Genomic DNA, 20184 nt, shown 5'->3' on the forward strand with positions numbered 1-20184 from the left:
AGTGAGTGATAGGGACAGTGCCTCCAGGCCGCGCTCCCTCCCTCCTCCCTGCTCTCTAGGAAAATGTGGGCTGTGCAAAGCCCTACACCAATTCCTTTTAAACTTCATCTTACAGCTCTAGCTTCCTGGCACTCCTGGTGTGCTCTCAGCTCGGAGCCTTCATGCTGGCTATTTCCATGTCCTGGGATGCTTTTTCCAGTCTTCAGGATACCCTCCCTAGCTTCTCCCTGTCTTCTCCCAAGTCAAGTGTCACCTGACTCCTCTGGGGGTAGTCCTCACTCACTGGCTCTGATGGCTCACTTTATTACCCTGGCACTGTTATCACCAGCACCAGTTCTTTTATCTAGTCTCTGCTGTTTGGCTTTAGGCCATATCCCTGGACACATGGGACAGTTGTGCTAAGCACTGGAAAACACTGTCCAATGAGCACTAACTCAGCCCAAAGAAGAGTTATTGCGCGTTCTCTCTCTCTCTCTCTCTCTCTCTCTCTCTCTCTCTCGCTCTCGCTCCGCGAGCGCGTGCGCGCTCTCTCTCTCTCTCTCTCACCCTCTCACACCCACCCACACCAACTATTTATTTACTTAGGCAGAGCCTAAACTAGCAACTAGCAATCTTCCTGTCTCAGCCTGAGCACTGGAGTTCAGGGCCTGAGCTTGGAATTCTTGGCCTTTTTGCCTCCACGTGGCTTTAGAGGCATGCCCCTGTTTCTGTGATTCTAGGAGTGGAGTCTGAGGCTCCATTCATGATAAGTACTCTACCAACTGAGCTACACCCCTGTAGCCCCCCCCCCTTTGTTTTCCTGTAGCTCCCTTTTTGGTTTTCCTTAAAAAAAAAAAAAAGAAAAAAAGTATTTTTCATTTATTTATCCTCTTTGGGTTGCGTGCATGCACTAAACAGGAATTGCTTCTCCGCTTCTACCATTGGGTTTCAGGGATCAAACCCAGGTCATCAGACTTGGTGGCAAACCCTTTACTTACTGAGCCATCTTGCCAGCCTGCTTGTAGGCCTTACAGAGGTGGGATTCAGTCCATTGTCAAAGGCCTCAAAGACATGTACCAGGTGACTCCGTAAGGTAGCAGGTCAAACATTCAACTGGTATGGTAGCCCCACTTCCTACTGAGGTGACAGACTCAGCAGGACAATCCACACTCACAGGAAGGAGCCCAACCTCAGCTTTCCAGGCTGGCGCCCCAACTTCCTGGGCTCCTGTCCAAAAAGGGGGAGAGGGAATCCAGCCAGCCTCTCTTTGCCAGCCCCTCAGCTAAATAGGAAAGGTTAGGTAGAAACCAAGCGCTCCTGAGAGCCACAAAATCATGGCCAGTGCACATAGCTGGCTGGCCAAAGGTTTCAAATACAAAAGCCTCCCTAAGGGTAAGAGCAGCCTTGAAGGTGTTGGCCTTAACTTATTTTTAACTTCGGGGAGCCTTAGCACCTGACGGCAGGCACTCTACCACTGGCCTGTATGCCCAAACTACATACAACCCCCAACTTATAGCAGGGAAACCTGTAAGGATGGCTAGCTCACCTGCCATACACAAAGCTTCCACCCCCAGCACAATATAAACTCCAACATAGTGGTGTACACCTACAATGCCAGAACTCAGGACGTGGAGGCAGGAGATGAGGGATTCTAGGCTATCCTCAGCTACACAGCCATTTCAAAGCCAGCCTAGGATGCATGAGTCCTTGGGGGTTTTGTCTGTTGGCTTGTTTAAAAAGTTTCTATGGCACCGGGGACTGACTGACTGCCCACGAGTGAAGACCCAAGTTCAATCCTTGGCAGGCACGTTAACAAGCCAGGCATCACAACACACACTTGGCACTCCAGCACTGTGGAGGCCTAGACAGATCCCTGGGGCCAGCTGGCCAGTCAGTCTAGATTAATCAGCAAGCCCAAGTTCCACCGAGAGACCATTTCTAAAAAACATCACGTAGACTGGGCTGGGCATAGTGGCACACGCCTGTGATTGCTGCGCTCAGGGAGGCAGAGGCAGGCAGATTTCTGTGAGTTTGAGGCCAGCCTGGTCTACAAAAGGAGTCCAGGACAGCCAACGCTACACAGAGAAATACTGTCTTGGGAAAAAAACAAAAAACATAGCAAACAAGAAAAAAACAAAACAAAAAAACCACGACGTAGATGGCTCTGGAGAAACCATGCCTAAATATGACCTCTGTCCGCCAGGCACTCATATGTAGACACATGCTGACATGTGCACAGACACACACAAAGGAATCTGGGGCCACAATGCCCAATCCAGTTCGCTGAAGTCACACAACCAATCATGGCAGACCCATGCTTAGGGCCTCAGGCCCCCTCACCATTATCATTACTCTCGAGAACCTTCTGGGTGGTTTCTGGCTCTGTAGAAATCTGGACTTCATGTGAAACCTGTTCCACACATTTCAGGCCCTTGGCCCCAGGCCAGCCATCAGCATGCACGCCCCTGCAGCGGGCGGGGCCAACTGGGACATCCTGGACTACATCAGCGTTCTCAGAAAACTCCAGGGCAGCACTGACAGTGAGAAGCCCGGGCCGGCCCCAGGTGCTGAGCAGGCCAAGCCATTGGCACACTCTCTGCTTTGCTCCTGGGTAACAGCCAGATACCCACTGGACATTCAAGAACAGCAGAAGAAGGAAACAGACTCTCAGTTCTGACCATTTAGTCAAATTCACAACAGAAAATAGAGAAGAGAGAATAAGAGCCCCTCTTAGCAGGGTCCTGCAGCACAGGTACGCTAAGACATTCCAAAGCAAAAAGAACTTAATGCAAGGCACAGTGGTGCATGCCTGTGATCCCAGCACTTGGAAAACGGAAGCGAGAAAAGACTGCTACCATTCAGGGAGCCAACCTGTATCACATAGTAAATTCCTGGTCAGACTGGACTACACTATGAGACTTTCAGAACAGCCAAAAAATGACAGGAAAGGTGTTGCACACCTTTAATCTCAGCACTCAGGAAGCAGAAGCAGGTGGATCCTGGTGCACTCAAGACCAGCCTGGTCTAGACTGTGAGACTCTGTCTAAAAAATTAATTAAAAGTTAGGCGTGGGCACCTACACGTTTGATCCCAACACTCGGGAGGCAAAGGCAGGTAGATCTGAGTTCAAAGCCATCCTGGTCTACAAAGAAGGTTTCAGGACAGGCAAGGCTCTGTTACACAGAGATACAGTGTCTCGAAAAACCAAAAACTAAACTAAACTAACTAAATAAATATGTATGTACATATATATACATATAAAAAATTAATTAGGTACCTAAAAGCCACAATCATAGAAAAGTCTCTTTGAATATGAAGCAATCAAACAGAACATAAATGACAATAATATGTGTTATCAGTTTGGTGCTGGGGACTGACCCCAGGGCCCTACCCCAGGCAAGTGACCTAAGCCTGAGCTACACCCACAGCCCTCTCCTGGCTTTTTTGAGACAAGGACTGACAATACAGCCCAGGGTAACCTCCAATTCAAGCAATCTCCTGCCTCCAACCCTAGCGCACCTGAGGTCAGAGGTGCACGTAAGTCAGCCTAAATCAATACTTCCGGCATCCCAGTCCCCGCGCCCTTGCATCAAACTTTATGTTTTTTGAGACAGGGTCTCACTATTTAGACCTTAGAACTCTCTATGGAGAGTAAGCTGGCCTCAAATCCAGAGATGCTCCTGCCTCCACGAAAGACTAGGAACAACAATGAGACACCACAGCGCATCCCTTTATGAATGTGCATGCATGTTATCCAACGATAGGGCAAGGCAGAGAAAGGTGGGTCGCTGGAGCTCACTGGCCAGCCAGTCTAGCTGATCAGTGAGCCTCAGGCTCAGTGAAAGACCATGCCTCAAAAATTTAAGATGGAAGGTCAACGATATGGCTCAAGCTTGCTAGAGAAGCCTGATGGCCAGAGTTTGATTCCCCGGGACCCTGCAGTGTGAAGCGACTTCACAAAAAGGATGCCCTCTCACTTCCACAAGTGCATCGAGGCACACACTGGGACACACGCGTAATGATACTATTGGGAGCAAAGCAAATACCACTGGGCGCACAGTGCAGCATCACACTGGGAACACTTCCTGGAATGGAGAAGTGGTGCTGCGAGAGAGGGGGTGGGGGAGCAAATCAGCATCCCTCCTTCACCCACTTCCTGGATTCTAGAAACAGCTGCAAGTGGAATTTGCCCACTGGACAGATGGAACAAGCTGAGGCTCCCAGAGCTGTCTGGAGGGCATTCCAACTGGGAAGCGTTGGCTCAGGAGCCAGCTAGCAGGTCCGGGATCCTGGACCAGGAAAGAATCCTGAAGAATGTTGCTTCGCAAGTCCCCCAACTTCTGTCACTCAGAAAGAATTGGACAGGCAGGGCTGCCTGAGTGGTAATGGAAAAACAGCAGGACGGACAGACTAGTGGATGGATTCACTTGGAAGACAGGAGCCAGTCAGCCCAAGAGAACCAGATTACAGAGGCCCCTGCAGTTCAGCCAGTCAGATGGCAGAGGCCGACTAGAGTAAGCAATAGGCACAGATGGGCATGTGCACACCGGAGGTCACCCTTAACAACTAGCCAGACAACAGTGGACTTCAGGGCGAATCTTGGACAGATGGGACAACCAAATAGTACCGGTAGGAAGCCTGTCCAGCACGGATAAACAGCTAACCAGACAGTAGAGACGGCTCCCCCACAAAAAAAAAAAAAAAAAAAAAAAAAAAAAAACCCGGCAAGACAGGCCCCAGGGGTCATCCCCCATGGACGTCTGGGTGACAAGTGCTATCTTCAGCAGCACACACATCAAGACTTCCAGGTAGGAGGAGAAAAGAGGAGTGGATCTAACCCGGATCACAGGCAAAGCGATGTCAGAGTTCCCCAGCGACAGCCTGGTCTAGATGCACCAAGAGGGGTCGGCATTGACCGTCCTGCCCAAACCTCACCCAAAATCAGCGACCAGAGACCCCGGCCAGGCTCTGCATCTCCAGTCCCTGCGGAAAGCCACGGAGACTCTTGCCCCAGACCTTACCCACTGCCATCGGTCCTGCGGCGTCCGCGAGCCACAGTTCCGCCATTCCCCGCCCGCCCTCCGCGCCCTAGGCCGCCGCCCGCCCTCCCCGCCGGAGCCCCAGAACCGTCGCCGGCGCGCTCGCTCACCGGCCCACGAAGTTCTCGAGCACCGAACTCTTGCCGGCGCTCTGGCCGCCCACCACGGCGATCTGCGGCAGGTCCAGGTGGCAGCTCTGGCCGATGGAGCTGAAGGCGTCCTGCAGCTTGTTAACCAGCGGGATGAGCTCTTCCATCCCGCGGTTGCCCATGGTGCCCGCCTCCGCCCCGCGGCTCCCCCCGCAACGACTCGCGGCTCCGAGGCGTCTGTGGTCGCTGCTTCCTCCTGCTCTGCTCCGCCAGCCCGCCCGGGCTCCCCTTCGCCGCGACGCCCGCTCCCGGCTCGGCCTCAGAGTCGCCGCCTCATCCGGTTCTCAGGCGACACCCGACCCGACCGACCTCCCCTCCCGGCCTCCGGGGCGGAGCCCGTGGCCATACTGCTACCGCCAATTGGTTAAGAGCACTGCCACTCAAAATGCGAACCAATAGAAAAGGCACGAGGAAGGACCAGCCGCACTAGCTCATTGGGTGGTAAAACCGCCACTCTTACGTGAAGGCCAATAAAAGCGGAAACAGGTTGTCAGGCCGGGAGGGCGGGGTCACACCGAGGCCTCCGCTCACTAGGTCGGTTCAGGTTGGCTTATTGGTCGCGGGAGACGTCCGCCTGCCAATGGTGTAAAGAATCGATCCTTAAACACTTGATTGCCACTTAGCGCTAGTTAGTTCCGTAAAAATTTCTCATTGGTTGATATAAATATCACTTCGCTTCTCCAACCAATGAGAGAGAGAAAAAAAAGCCGCTATCTTTTTCTGCAGTTTCTGTACCAAATGCGGGCTACACACTCAGTGATCCTCCTGCCTCGGCCTCCTTCCCGCTAGGATTACAGGATACTAGCCCCCCACCCCCCGCCCCGGATTCTGATTGACAACCGTGTCACAGGCGTTCTTCCCAGCTTTCCCGGCATTTGTTGTGATATTTTTCGGCAAACACCTCGCGTGAGAAGGTTCAGTGATTTGTCACACCTGCGCTTTTAGGCAGGCGTGAAAACTTTTCATCTTAGAAAGCATGGCAGATCCCAGCTCGGGAGGAACCCCAGTGCGGTGGAAGGGGGCTGACACAGAGAAAGGCTTGAAGGCGGCGTTCCCACCGTCTTGTGCTTGTGCCACTGGGGATGGAGTCTACAGCCTCATGGCGCTTAAGCAAGTATGTAACCAGTGGTTATAATTCTAAGTTTATACTTAACAAACGAAAGCGTTTGTTCTTCGAGAGACAGCTCAGCGGCTAAGAGCACTTGCTGCCTTTGCACCCGCATGACAGTTCCAGAAATCTGACACCCTCTTCCGGCCTCCACTAGGATCAGACAGAACTTGATGCACAGACTACATGCAGGGAAAAACATCAGTGTACATAATATTTTTTTAATTTTCTGTAAATAAATCTCAAAATTTTACATAAAATAACATTTCATTTTTCAAAAGATCTTATCTTTATGTGCACCACATACGTGCCTGGTGCCCACAGAAGTGAGGAACCGTTAGATCCCTTAGAACTGGAATTCTGGATGGTTGTGAACCACAACATAGGTGCTGGGAACCAAACCAAAATCCTCTGCAAGCGCAACAACTGTTCTTAAGGGCTGTCTGTCCACCCTTAACTTTTACATGTGTGCTCTTTCACCTACATGTACGGTTTGCTAACCACATTAATGCAGGACACAAGAAGACCAAAAGAGGGCCTGGAGAGACGGCTTGGAGGTTAAGAGCACTGGACGTCCTTCCGAAGATCCTGAGTTCAATTCCCAGCAATCACATAACCATCTATAGTGCCCTCTTCTGCTGTGCAGGCGCACACGCAGGCCGAATGTTGTATAAATAATAGATAAGTCTCAAAAAAAAAAAAAACAAAACCTAAAGAATCCCATTATCCCTGGAACTGGAGTTATAGTTGCATGCGGCCATGTGGGTGCTGAGATTTGAACCAAGCTCCTCTACAGGAGCAACTGGGCCTCTAGACTGCCGTGCCATCTCTCCAGCACCTTATTTATTTTCGTTATGTATGTCTATGTTGGGTGTGTTACAGGCAGGTGAGAAGAGGGCATGGGATGCCCTGAAGCTGGAGCTGGCGGAACTGCTCTAACTCCACCTGACTGTGGGGGCTGCTACTGAACTGGAGTCACCCCCAGTCCTATTTTTTTTTTTTTTTTTGCCTGTGTGCCTGCTATAGATGTCGATGGCCAATCTCTCTTACTTTTTGAGACAGGCTCTCTCACTAAGCCTGGAGCTGGTCAGTTCAGCAGGACCGGCGGCTGACTAACCCTCCCAAAGCTGGAATTACACAGGCTCACCACCATGCTTGGGTTTTTGCTGGGATCCTGTGGATTTAGGCCGCCATCTCTCCAGATGCCCCATCTACCCATGCCTGGGCCATCTTCAGCAGAAGCCTATATTCCACAGTTGCTTCCCTGTTTCTTCAACTCTACTATATCCTAGACCTGTTTAATTGCCCAGTGCAATTTGGGGATCTGCTCCCCTGTGCAGGAATGAAAGGACATGCTTTTTTGAAGGCAAAATTGGAGGTTCTGGGAAGTGCATTTGGGGGGGGGTGGTGTTTTTACAGAGACTCATTTAGTCAGCCTTAACTGGAGGCTGTGGAGCTGAGGGCAGACTTGGTAGATCCTCCTGCCTCTAATCGGAAGCGCAGGAATCATAGGCAGGAGCTGCCACACCCAGCTTATTAGGAACAAAGAGCTTTTTTATAAGTCAGGGTACCAGCCATATTTGTTTCCTTTTAGGGGGATTTTGTGTAGCTCATACTGACTTGACTTACTATGCATCCCAGGCTAACCTGGAAGTCCCAATCCTCCTGCTCCAGCCTCTTGAACTCAGAGATTACTGCCATGTAACAGCAGGCCAGGCTGGAGCTATTAATGAGTAGTAATTTGATGCCTCTGGACATAAGTGTGCTTGAGTAGAGTCCAGTGAATAGGTCTGAGCGATACTCACTCTGGAAAGCAGCTGACAGGAGGTGGTACAGGAGTCATGCTGACTCTGTGAGAGATGATAGCAGGAGACCCTTATCTTAAAAAAAGAAATCCCAGAGGAATGATACAATATTTGTGCGAGCCAATGGGAAATGTCAGGGAACTAGGTAGCATCAACTGACAAGCCATTGTTTAGGGAACATGACTTAATCCCAGGTCCCAAACATAGGAGGTTAAAGGTAGCAGGCTTGGTGCTGCAGACTTTATCAGGACTGCAAGAACGTGGAAACACACTAATTATCCACACAATGAGTTGGCTGACTATATGGAAACTATAAAACAAAGTATAGGGTTGAGGATGTGACTCAGGGAACGGTGCTTGTCTAGGATGCCTTGGGTTACATCCGAAGCACACGGACCAGGTGCGCATGGTGGTGCACACCTTAACCCCAGCACATGAGAGGTATCCGGTAGGATGATGGAAGAGACTCAAGGTCATCCTCAAGAATATAACAAGCTTAAGGCCAGCCTGGGCTACATGAGACCCTCTCTCAAAAGACAGACAAACAAAAACCTGACCAAATAAACAAAGAAAAGTAAAATGGTGGGGCTGGACAGATGGCTCAGCAGTTACGAGCACTGTCTGCTCTTCCAGTACTGAGTTCAAGTCCTACATGGTGGCTCCCAACCATCTATACTGGGATATGATGCCCTCTTCTGGCACGCAGGTGTACATGCAGATAGAGCATTCATGTAAAATAAATAAACGTATCTTTAAAAAAGGAAAAGTAAAATGATGTCTGATGGATGGCTCATGTCTTCAATCCCAGCGCTGGGGAGGTACAGCAAAGCATATCTGAGTTGAAGACCAAACTAGATTACATTTAGAGTTCTAGGCCAGCTGGGACTTGTTAGAACCTGTCTCAAGAAGAGAAACAAATAGTGGCAGAGGAACTAGAACACAGATGAAGGGTAGGGTATATGGCGGGCATTGGGGCATTGGGTTTGATCCCTGTCACACGCCATGGTGTGAGAGCTGCTAATTTACATCTACTATCAACAAGAGTGCAGACAGCTATGCTGAGCCGGAGCGTGTGACTCCAGGGTCAGGACCAGAGGGAAAGGCAAGCTGTCACTCCTTACTGGTGACCTTAGGCAAAGCTGCTCCCTCTCCCAGGGCAACCAGGGAAGGACGAGAGTGATGTCTTCCTAGCTGGGGGACCCCGGCCACAAGAAAGAGCGACTAGTCTGAGATTACATTCAACAAGGCAGGCTGCGCCCAGCGGCTCCCAGTCACTGCGCTGTTGCTATGGTTGTTGTTTTGTTTTGTTTAGTTGAGAAAGGGTCTTACCCTGTACCCCAGGCTGGCTATAAAAAGGAAGTTGGCCTTGAACTTGCAGCTCTCCTCCAACTCCTGCCTTTCCAGAGCTGAGCTCACACTCTGGGCCTCCCCATACTGGGCCCATCTCCATTCCCTATGTTACTTGTTACTGAGAAGTGAGATAGACAGCTTCAGTGAAGATCGGCACCAGGAGGAAGACAGACAGGCCACCTCCCCAAAAGGACACAAGATCTTAGATGAAAACAAAAAGCAGTCACAACATCTTTTTTTTTTTTAAAAAAAAAAAAAGTCCTTCAATATTTCCCATACTCCAGCAAGCCTCCCCAGCAACCAGGTCATGTGAGCGTAATTCCCACAGAGGCCAGAGCTTCAACGGCCCAGGCAGGACAGAGGCTGTGGTCACCGTACATGGTGCGCATGAAGTTCTGCACGAACTCAGGAAAGCGCTGTTCCAAGATGCTGCTGCGCAGGGCGCTCAGGAGCTGCAGCTGCGGGGCAGGGAGTTGGCATGAGCTTGGGTGTCGGCCACCAGCAGTCCTGGGAGTACCCCCAAAATACTAGCTGGTCCCAGGGCCCTGACCCCCCCAGCCCAGGCCACCTGATAGGCGATGTTGTGCACAGTCAGGTGGTGCAGCGCTGCGGTGTTGTCACTGTGCAGCAGGACGTGCAGGAAGGCTCGGCTGTGCCTGCGGGCCAACACAGTCAGTGGCTGCACACAGCCTGAACCCTCTCCCATCTCCAGTCCCCAGCTTACAAGACCTACTTCTGGCAGGTGGGACAGGGGCACTCGGGATTTATGGGGCGGAAATCCTTGGCATACTGCTGCTTCTTCAACTGCAGGTTCCCAGTGGGCACAAGGGCAGAGCCAAAGCGCTGGGGACAAGGAAGGTCAAGATCATGAAAGGCATGGGCTCCCAGCTCCCAGTCCCACCAGCCCCTCCAGCCCCTTGCCCTGGCCTCACCGCCGTCCTCGTGGGGTATACACAGTCAAACATGTCACATCCAAGAGCCACACAGACCACCAAGTCAGTGGCATAGCTGGGGTACAATCGTGGAAGGAAGAGGAACAGACTGTCAGCCTGAAGCGAGGGTTGCCCAGGCCTCCCTCCATCACCCAACTGGACCTCTGATGACAGCCAAATGTTCTCTTTTGTCTGTTTTTGTACTGAGACTGTGTTTCATGTAGCCCAGGCTAGCCTCATATTCCCTACATAGCTGAGGATGTCCCAGAACACCGCTTCCTCCAGGTAGTGGCCTATGTGAGCACTTCACTGGCTCCCCAGCGCACTGTACCCTTCACCAGAAGGGAATGGGGGTCCCAGGGTCTGCTCCCCATAGCAGGACTCGGGGTTCTTTCTCCTGTGCCCCAACATACCCAACCCCCATCAGGTATCGTGGCTTGTCCTTAGGCAGCATGGAGGTGCTCAATGCCACCATCTTCCAGAATTGTTCCTTGCTCTCTCCTCCACTCAGACCTCCAATAGCGAAGCCAGGCACATCCCTCTTTGTCATCTCTGAAAGGACAGATGGCCCCAGTTTAAGAGGATTTAGGATTTTGTGACTTTACAAAAGGTTAGAGTACTCTTGTCACAAGGCTCAATTTCTTTCAGTTCAACATTCCACTGATTTATCATAAAACAAGGCCATGAACCAGGCATGTGGACACACCCTGGAATCCCAGCCAGACACTGAGGAGGAGACTGAGGCTGGAGGATCAAGATTTTGGCGGCAGCCTGGGTTATACAAAGAAGACAGGGTGAGGGTGGGGAGATGATGGCTCAGTGGGTAAAAGCACTGGCTGCTCTCTCAGGGGAACCGGGTTCAGATTTCAGCACCCACAGGGTTACCAACACCTGTAATTCCAGCTCCCGAGGATCCAGCACCCTCTCCTGACTTTCTTGGGCCCTGAATACATGTGGTATACATACATGCAGGAAAACATTCATACACATAAAAGTAAAAATGACTTTAGAGAGACACAGCGGCACATGCCTTTAATCCTAGGGCAGCCAGGGCTGCTCTAAGGGAGATCCTGTCTGAAAAATTAAATAATTTCAAAAATTATAAGAAACAAAGACTAGAGACAGAAGAAAGAAAGGGGCCATGAGGTGGTGGCACACGCCTTTAATCACAGCGCTAGGGAGACAGAGGCAGACAGATCTCTGGGTTTAGGGCCAGCCTGGTCTACGGAGAGAGTTCTAGGACAGCCAGGGTTAAACAGAAAAACCCTTTCTCAGAAAAAGGAGGAGGCAAAAGGAAGGAGAAGAAGAAAGGAGAAGAAAAAAGAAAAAAGGAAGGAGAAGGGAGAAAAAAGTAAGGAGGAGGAGGAAATAGAGAAGGAAGAAAAAGGAAGGGAGGGGGAATCTGGTAACAGTTTCAGCTTCATAGTCTCAAGAAAGCCTAGGATGTTCAGCAGTTCAGATGTGGTAAACCCATTTTGGGCAGGGGATGTAGCTCAATGGTAGAGTGTTGGCCTAGCAGAGACTAGGCACTGGGTTCTATCTCCAGGAAACAAGCCCACAAGAGAAATCCATTTTCCGATTATAGTCTTTTCAACACCCATGGGGGTTACCAGGGGGGGAACACATCTCACGTCAAACAGAATCTAAAAGCCCTACCATGCTTTCTCCCTAGGAAATACCCTGTCCCGACAGAAACATCCCTCAAGGGAGGGAAGCAGAGGACAGGAGAATCTGTCTGTGTAGGGTACTGCTGGGGCCCTAAACTGCCGCCGCTGAATGCAACGCTCATTTTTATTACATTTTTTTACTTATTCATGTGACATGTATGGCACTGCAGCGTCTGTGGGTCCAGAGATGAAGGCTGTGAGGATTGGCAGCAAGCGTCTTTATCCACTCAGCAGCTCATCAACCCAACGCTCTCCACTCTGATCTTCAGAAGAGGCCCAAGGCCCACACTCACATAGCTGAAATCTGTGTAGCCAGATTCCTTTCAGGATTCACCATTTTCTAGAAACAAGAATCCAAAGCCAAAGTACTGACACAGCCCTGGAATCCCAGCACTCAAGAGCCTGAGGCAGGAGAATCAGGAATCCAAGGCCACCCTGAACTATGTGAGAACTCGCCTTCGAAGGAGAGGCTGGGACTATTATGCATGAAGCCCTAGGTCCCAGCTCAGCAACCTGAGTGTGGTGATCCATGCCTGGATCCCAGTATGTAGAAATGGAGGCAGGAGGATCAAAAGTACAAGATCATCCACTGCTACACTGGAAAGTCCAGACCAGCTGGGGCTACATGAAGGCCTGTCATAAGTCAATGTAATATCTCAACAAAGACGTGAAAAGAGCCAGCAAGATGGCAAAGGCGCTGGCCACCAAGCCTAATGAGCTCCATCCCCAGAACCCAAAGGGTGGAAGGAGAGAACTGACACCCACAAGTTGTCCTCTGACCTCCAGAATCATACCGTCTCACACACCACATACGATAAACACCTAGCATGATATTATGCATACTAGGTAACCCTGATATCAATTGGTCTACATCTTCACTCTCTCACACCCCCCGTGAGCACAATCACCCACACCCACACACAGCAGGGTGGGGGTAGGAAAAGGAGAAAGAGAGACAGTGAAAGGGAGACATCAGAAAAAGAGATTCAACCTGGGACTGGTACTTGCCTCCCTTATCTTCATTTTCTAGACTTGCCCTACTGCACGCTGCCTCAGGCCTTTGTCTCATGACATCTTGTATCGCTGTCGGTTAAGTCATAGCCAAAGCATCACCCTGTGCCTGGACCAGGCCCACCCCTGCCAGTACCTTTCTCTACCTTTCAGGCAAGTGGTCCGAAGATCAGCATTCAGTCCACCCTGGATGATGGCAAAGAGGTTCTGCTTGTCCCGATGCTGATGGGCTGCGATGCACCTGTCCAGCCAGCGGACTGACCTGCAAGAGGGTCGCAGGTCGCAGAACCTCCAGTGGTTAGACAAGGTCGGGAGCCACAGGACCCAAGTCCTTCCCCCACGCACACACAACCCACATACATGCACACACCTGTGCATGGCCTCCTCCACTCGAGGTCCTGTCACTGTGCTGCTCACCACATCGTCCAACTGCATGATGATGTCGGAGCCTGAGGGTGGCAGGGCCGGCTGGTGAGGGGCAGGCCACAGAGGACCCTCCAGGTACCACCGCCTCCTGGTAATCATCCTAACCAGGCTGCACAGAAGCCAGGGAGGTGGCTCGGCGGTAAATACGCTTTCCTCCAGGCTCGGCTACCCAAATTCAATCCCCAGGACCCACATGGTGGAGGAGAGAACTGATTGTTGCAAATCATCGCTATGGATCTCAGGCTGTTCCGCAGCTCCCGATGCCCTGCCTCTACCCTGTGTGCCCAACTTCACAAGAAGTAGAGAAAGTCTGTGTCTGATCTGGGGCTACAGCTCACTGGTAGAGCAACTGTCCAGCATACACAAGACCACAGGCTCCATCTCCAGGACTGCAGAGAGTGGGCGTGGTGGCTCATGTGGTCCCAGAGTACTACTGGCTGTTCTCCCAGGGACCCTGGTTCAGTTTCCAGAACCCACACAGCACTCACAGCCAGTTTCAGGGAATCCGATACCCTAGCCTCAGTGGCCACGTGTGGTATACAGACATGCACACAGGCAAAACACCTACATACATAAAACGAATAAAATAAAACAGCTAGACATGGTTGGGGCACACATTTAATCCCAAACGAGGCAGGAGGTTCTCTGTGAGTTCAAGGCCAACCTAGCCTACACAGTAAGATCCGGGTCAGCCAAGGCTATATAGTGAGACCCTGTCTCACAGCCACCAAAAATAAATAAAATCTTTTAAAATGTATGTTTAGAAAAATAGAATTCAAGGCCATTCTTTGCTACATAGTTTGAGGACAGTCTGGACCATCCGAGACCCGTCTCAGACAAGATGGAGGCAAGGACTAGCGCCAAGGCTAGCCTCTGTGTCCCATGCTTGCTCTGTGGCACAAGAGCACACACCAAGATATAAATAAGTCACAGCCACCCTTAGCATAATGCTCCCTGCTGACAATCATGAAACTCAAAGACTTTACAAAATCAAAGGTGTGGGCACCTGAGGACAAGACTCAGTGGCAGAATGCTGGCTTGGCATGTGAGAGGACCTGGGTTATACCGCCATGTTAGACAGACAGACAGACAGACTATCACAGCCTAAAGTCATCTGAGAAAAAAGCCTCAGTTTAAGGATTTCCTAGATCAGACTGGGCTGTGGCCGTATCTGTGAGATGCTGTCATGATTGGAGATCAGATGTGGGAGGCCCTGCCCTTCTGAGCAGCGCTATCTCTAGGCAGGTGATGTGGCGCTGGGCTAAATAAAAAAGCTAGCTTTGGGCTGAGGCTTGGGCCCTGTGGTTCAGAGCACTCACGTTCTTCCAGAGGACCCAGATTTGTTTCCCAGCATCCAGGCAAGTCAATACTGTCTGTAACATCAGATCTAGAAAATCTACTCCCTCTGGCCTCCTCAGGCACCTGCACTCACATGCACATTTAAAACAATAGAAAGAAACCTGAAAACAAAACAGCTATCCCAGCATGGGCCTGCGCACCAGCTAGTGGGCAGTGCTCCTCCACGGCCTCTGCTCCAGAGCCTTTCACGTCCCACAACCATCAACTGTGACCTGGAAGGATAAGCCCGATAAAAACCCTTTCCGCCCCAGGCAAGGTAGCCAGTCCAGGACAGCCAAGGCTATACAGAGAAACCCTGTATTGAAAAACCTTTAAAGGGCCAAGGCTCAAGGGTAGAGCTATCACCTAGAATCCCCAAGGGAGGAGTTAGGGTGTGGCTCATTGGTAGACCCCCCTGCCTAGAAATAGATGAAATAAACCTTTCCCCCCTCAAGTTGCTTTTGTAATGGTGTTGTCACAGCAATAGAAAGCAAACTAGTCCATCAATCCAAGAGAACAACCTGTCCTGATTTCAGAAGCTGCAGGGACCTGTCTCACAAGCTGTGCGGGGCCATGGCTCAGGGGTAGAGCTATTATCTAGAATGCTGGTTCCACTTAGCATAACAGACACAGGCTTTATAAGAAGGTCTGGGATAGAGACCATGCCCGGCACACAAGAGACCCTGAGTTCCAGCCCAACAGCACATACAAAACACCCCACAAATCTTCCTATTTGTATGTGTAGAAGTTGGGAGGAGTTGAAGCTCATGTTCCAAGGTTCCAGCATCACACACACTCTCTACAACGTACATTTACTTCCTGGGCTGTAGACACAGTTCAGTGAGCAGAGCGCTTATTCACTTACGTGCAAAAAGCTCAGGGTCTGACCCCCAGCTGGGTCTAAAGCTGGGCATGGCGACATTGAGCTGTAATCCCACCACTCTGAGGTGGAGCAGAAGGAGCTGGGGTCAAGAGTCAACCTCAGTTAAAGAGGGACTTTGCTCCAGGCCAGCCTAGACTCTGTCTTAAAAATAAGACAAAATAGGGGCTGGGAAGATGGCTTAGAGGTTAAGAACACTGGTTGTTCTTCCAAAGGTCCTGAGTTCAAATCCCAGCAACCACAAGGTGGCTCATAATCATATATACTGAGATCTAATGCCTTCTTCTGGTGTGCAGGCAGAATGCTGTATAAATAATAAATAAATAAATAAATGATGCCGCCACCATCATTTCACTGAATTTCATTTGTTACTGAGAACAGAAACAGCTAGATGTGGTGGCACCTGTCTTTAATCCCAGCCACGGATAGTGAGACCCTGTCCAAAATAATCAACAATAAATAAATAATAACCACATATATATACACACATATATTTTTTAAAAAGCAACAAATTAAAAAAAGACGGTCCATATCTAGCACTGTGCCTACACTATTGCTATCACTTCTTACAGGTTCTTAGTGTGTAGCCCAAGGAGGCCTGGAACTCTCAACAATCTTTCTAAGCAGAAACCACATGCATCATTTTTTAATGTGTGTGTGTGTGTGTGTGTGTGTGTGTGTGTGTGCGCGCGCGCGCGCGCGCGTTTCCGTTTTCTTCTGTCCTGTTTGCCGTGAAGGTGATCTAGCCTACGGCGTTGGCAAAGCACTCTAATAAAATAAGGCACATGGCCAGCATATGACCTCTTCTTTATCCTTATTTTGTTTGGGTGAATAAATCCAAATTCGTAGACGTCTGAAGCCACACGCGCGTCCTAGGCCCTGTCTCGGCTACAGACAAGTTGAAGGGGCTGTGACCCAGGATTTTCTTACCCAGAGCATTCTGAATCTCCACGGACCTCTCTGGGCTCAAAAGTGTCTCTTTCCCATCATAGGGCGAGCGGAAGCGGACGCCCTCCTCCGTCACCTCCGACAGGGAGAAGAGGGACACCATCTGGAAGCCGCCGCTATCCTGGGGGAGACCCCACAGCCGGGCTGTCAGGAGGTGGAGATTGGAGACCTCTCACCCCAACCCAGCGCCAGAGGGCGGCAACTCCAACTCACCGTCAGCAGATTGTGGGGCCAATTCATGAAGCCGTGGAGACCCTGGGCTTTCTGGATCAGCTCCGGACCCTGGGAATGCAGGAAAGTGCCGAGTGAGCCCAGAGCTCCATCGCCAGGCCTGGCTGAGCCCGACCACGGTGAGCGGTGAGCGTTCGTGCACTGACTTTTTCAGAGGCGTATCCCGGCCTGGCTGCCCCCTCGCCGCCCACCCCTGGATCGAATCCACCCACCGGCCTCAGCCCCAGATGGTAGGTGTTGCCCAAGCAGATGCGGCAGCCCAGGGCGTCCAGCTGCTCCGCCGTGATACCCTTCATGGTGGCCTGTGTACCCACAGGCATGAACACAGGCGTGGCCACGCTTCCGTGCGGCAGCCGCAGCTCACCCGCCCGGGCTCGGGAGCGATTGCACTCAGCCACCAGCCGCAGGATTCTTGGAGCGGACTCAAGCGAACCGGGGCTGCCTACTGCCGCCATCTTCGGGCCCGGAACCACGTGGGCTGAGACCACAGCGGGCAGCGCCATGTTGCCCCGGGTCACGTGACACCGGAGCTCCAGGGCACCATGGCAACTGACGCCCACAAAACTCCTCACTTTTGGTGCGCTGCTTCCAGGTCCCAGTTGCTGCCACTTTTCGCTCCGTAGTGAAAACCTTTGTAAGGTACCGTGGCTCACGGAGCGAAAATACACGGCGCCACCCCGGATGACCTGAGTCTTTCCCCCGAGTGTCTGAGACCTACAAGAAAGAGAACTGATCGCTGCAAATTCACACGGGTGCACACACAATAAATGTAATTTTAAAACACTCCAACACAAGTTTTTCTACTGCATAAAATACATCAGCCCGATATGATGACTCACCAGGAATCCCAAAGTTTGGGAAGTTGAGGAAAAAGGGCTGTGTGGTGTTGGAGAACAGGTCGACATGCACAGCGGATTTCCTGCCAGCCTGGGCTGTCAAGAGAACCAACTTCAGAACAAAAGATAGACTGAGCCGGGCCTGCTGTTACACTCCTTTGATAGTAATGCAGGAGAGGCAGAGGCAGGTGGAGCTCTGTGAGTCCGAGGCTAGCCTGGTCTACATAGCAAGCTCCAGGACAGCCAGGGCTACTGTCTCAAAAACAAACAAAGGCACTGTAGGGCACACCTGCAATCCCAGTACTTGGGAGGTAAGGTAAGAGAGTCAAGAGTTCAAAACCATCTTCCACTATATAATGATTCCAAGGCCGGCCTCAAAAAGCAAAATAGGGGCTAGAGAGATGGCTCAGCAGGTTAAGAGCCCCTTTTGAGTACCTGGGATTCCCAGCACACACAACCACCAGGAAGTTCAGGTCCAGGGAATCCGATGTCTTCCTCTGAGGCGGTGATGCACACACATTCAGGCAAAATATGTAAACACAAAATAAATCTTTACACTTTTAAGTAAAAGAAGAGCTTCTTGCCTGGCACACACAAAGCCCCGGGCTCAGCCCGCAGCACACGTGCTCACAGCCACACAAAGCATAAGGGTGGCTGTGCTCCTGTGTTTTCATACATGAAGTCCCTAACAGTAGCCTCTGTCATTCTGTGTCCACTCATTCAGTCCAAGAGCATACGCAGAACCGGAACCAGCATACGGTCACATGCCCGATATCCAGTTTCATTTTCTGTCAAGGGAATCCCAGTATTACAAAAAGAAACCTAAAGCCCAGGAACTCGCCCCTCACCATTACTTTCTTCACTGTGTGGGGTGTGTGTGCCAGCCCTTTCCCTGATAAAGCCAGGTAAGTTACTGCCAATTTAAAGCTTATCTGTCGCCTCTGCCGGCAGAGGGCACCATTGTCCCACAACATTCCCAGGAGACTGCTCTCCTGGGCAGGATGCTGGGTAGGCTCCGAGAGGCTCTTACCTTGTGAGAAAGGCTAAATGATACCAGATTCCAGAGGTTGTGGGGATGGGCTTAGCCAGGATGCCTCAGAACGGTGTCACTTACCCAGGCTATTCAGGGCCCTTGTGCCTGTGTGAGCAGAGGCCAGTTTCTCACTGCCCCTGACACGAGGCTGGCAGCCAGGGAGCCCTAGTGATCCTCATCTCTACCCCCACCCCAGTGCTGGTGTTACAGGTCACAGTTCTGTTTTCAAACTTTTAGTTATTTTTGTGTGAACCCAGACACTTGCCACAGCGTCCATGTGGAGGCTGTGGAGGTCAGAGGGCAACTTCTGTGCTCTCATGTGGGTCCCAGGAGGTCAAATTCAGGTTGCCCCCTTCTTGCATCTGAGCCAGCTCCCTAGAATCCACACCAGCTATTTGAAAAAAAAAATGTGTGTGCATGTTCTACCTGCATGAACATGTGACTGAGCACATGCTGTAGCCTCGAAGGGCGAAGGGATGTGATTGGAAACTGGAGTTACAATGCTGAGCTGCTGAGAGATCTTTCCAGTCCCCTATTGGTTCTTTCTTGAGACAAGTGCTCACATAGCTAGTGCTGACCTCAAATTCATCATGTAGCTGAGGCAACTCTCCTGCCTTCACTTTTTGGCTGGCTTCAAAGTCAAAAGATCTGCCTGCCTCTGCCTCCCGACGGCTGGATTAAAGTCCCCACCATTGCTACCCAGCCTGCCATCATGTTTTAAGTGCTAGGGTTACCACCGTATCTGGCAGGTTTTGGTTTATCTTGAGACAGGGCTTCACTGTGTAGACTAAGCTGTCCTGGAACTAGGTAGTCCAGGCTGACCTCTCACACAAGTTGCCTGCAACAGTCTCCAAGTGTTGGGATTATAGGTATAAGCCACTAGAGCTAGGCTTTTGAGACAGGGTTTCTCTGTGTAGCCTTGGCTGTCCTGGACTCGCTTTGTAGACCAGGCTGGCCTTGAACTCACAGAGATCGCCTGCCCTTACCTCTCTTGAGTGCTGGGATTACAGGCATGTGCCACCATACAGCTAGTTATAATGTTCAACTTTATTGACAAGGTCTCTTTTTTCAAACACAGTAGTCTGCTTGCATGTATGCCTATATGCCAGAAGAGGGCACCAGATCTCATTATAGATGGCTATGAGTTGGAAATTGAACTCAGGACCTTTGGAAGAATAACCAATGCTCTTAACCTGAGTCATCTCTCCAGCCCTTATTTTTGGTTTTTCAAGACAAGGTTTTATTGTGGACACCCTTTATCTAGACAAGACTCCTAATGGACAGAGGACATCACCAACCCACCCACAAAAACCTCAAACCAAAACTTACCCTAACCTACAAGATCTACAGGGACAAAGAACAGATAGCACAGAGATTAAGGGAATGCCCAACCAATGCAGGGCCCAACCCTAAGGCCCACCCCATAGAAGAAAACCAACACCTATGACTATT

At 50.8% G+C, this 20184-nt stretch overlaps 2 protein-coding genes across 12 annotated transcripts in view; both read right to left on the reverse strand.

Annotated features, from left to right (window-relative positions):
- Dnm2 (dynamin 2) overlaps positions 1–5470 on the reverse strand; it is an 85094-nt gene extending 79624 nt beyond the window's left edge. For 6 of the 10 annotated variants that reach the window (XM_055601437.1, XM_055601435.1, XM_055601434.1 and 3 more), the window contains exon 1: positions 5129–5469. In XM_055601437.1, coding sequence (XP_055457412.1) covers positions 5129–5289 — 161 coding nt within the window. In that variant the 5' untranslated portion in view covers positions 5290–5469. Of the gene's footprint in view, positions 1–5128 lie in introns of all 10 variants that reach the window. The other 4 variants (XM_055601438.1, XM_055601436.1, XM_055601431.1 and 1 more) reach the window with 2 other exon arrangements.
- A 4213-nt stretch (positions 5471–9683) lies between these two features.
- On the reverse strand, positions 9684–17387 carry Qtrt1 (queuine tRNA-ribosyltransferase catalytic subunit 1). Of its 2 annotated transcripts, none has more exons than XM_055601465.1 (10): positions 17178–17387; positions 16846–16914; positions 16615–16753; positions 13411–13489; positions 13187–13302; positions 10776–10914; positions 10363–10438; positions 10164–10273; positions 9999–10086; positions 9684–9888 (listed from the first exon to the last, which is right to left on the reverse strand). In XM_055601465.1, exons 1-10 carry the CDS (start codon positions 17364–17366, stop codon positions 9736–9738), a joined length of 1158 nt encoding a protein of 385 aa, XP_055457440.1. In that variant the 5' UTR covers positions 17367–17387; the 3' UTR covers positions 9684–9735. The 2 variants fall into 2 exon arrangements, with proteins under 2 accessions (XP_055457440.1, XP_055457439.1); XM_055601464.1 differs by having other exon boundaries at positions 17076–17387.
- Positions 17388–20184: the final 2797 nt, after the last annotated feature.

This window comes from Psammomys obesus, unplaced genomic scaffold (genome assembly GCF_907164565.1).
Source record: "Psammomys obesus unplaced genomic scaffold, mPsaObe1.curated_primary_1811, whole genome shotgun sequence".
Taxonomy (NCBI): Eukaryota; Metazoa; Chordata; class Mammalia; order Rodentia; family Muridae; genus Psammomys; species Psammomys obesus.

Coding starts and splice junctions, on each gene's coding strand:
- Qtrt1 (XM_055601464.1), bottom strand. CDS start 17,366: ATGGCGCTGCCCGCTGTGGTCTCAGCCCACGTGGTTCCGGGCCCGAAG. Junction 13,303..13,410: donor GTGGAGGAGGCCATGCACAG/GTGTGTGCATGT, acceptor ACCCTCTTGCAG/GTCAGTCCGCTGGCTGGACA. Junction 10,915..13,186: donor TCGGACCACTTGCCTGAAAG/GTAGAGAAAGGT, acceptor CTGTCCTTTCAG/AGATGACAAAGAGGGATGTG.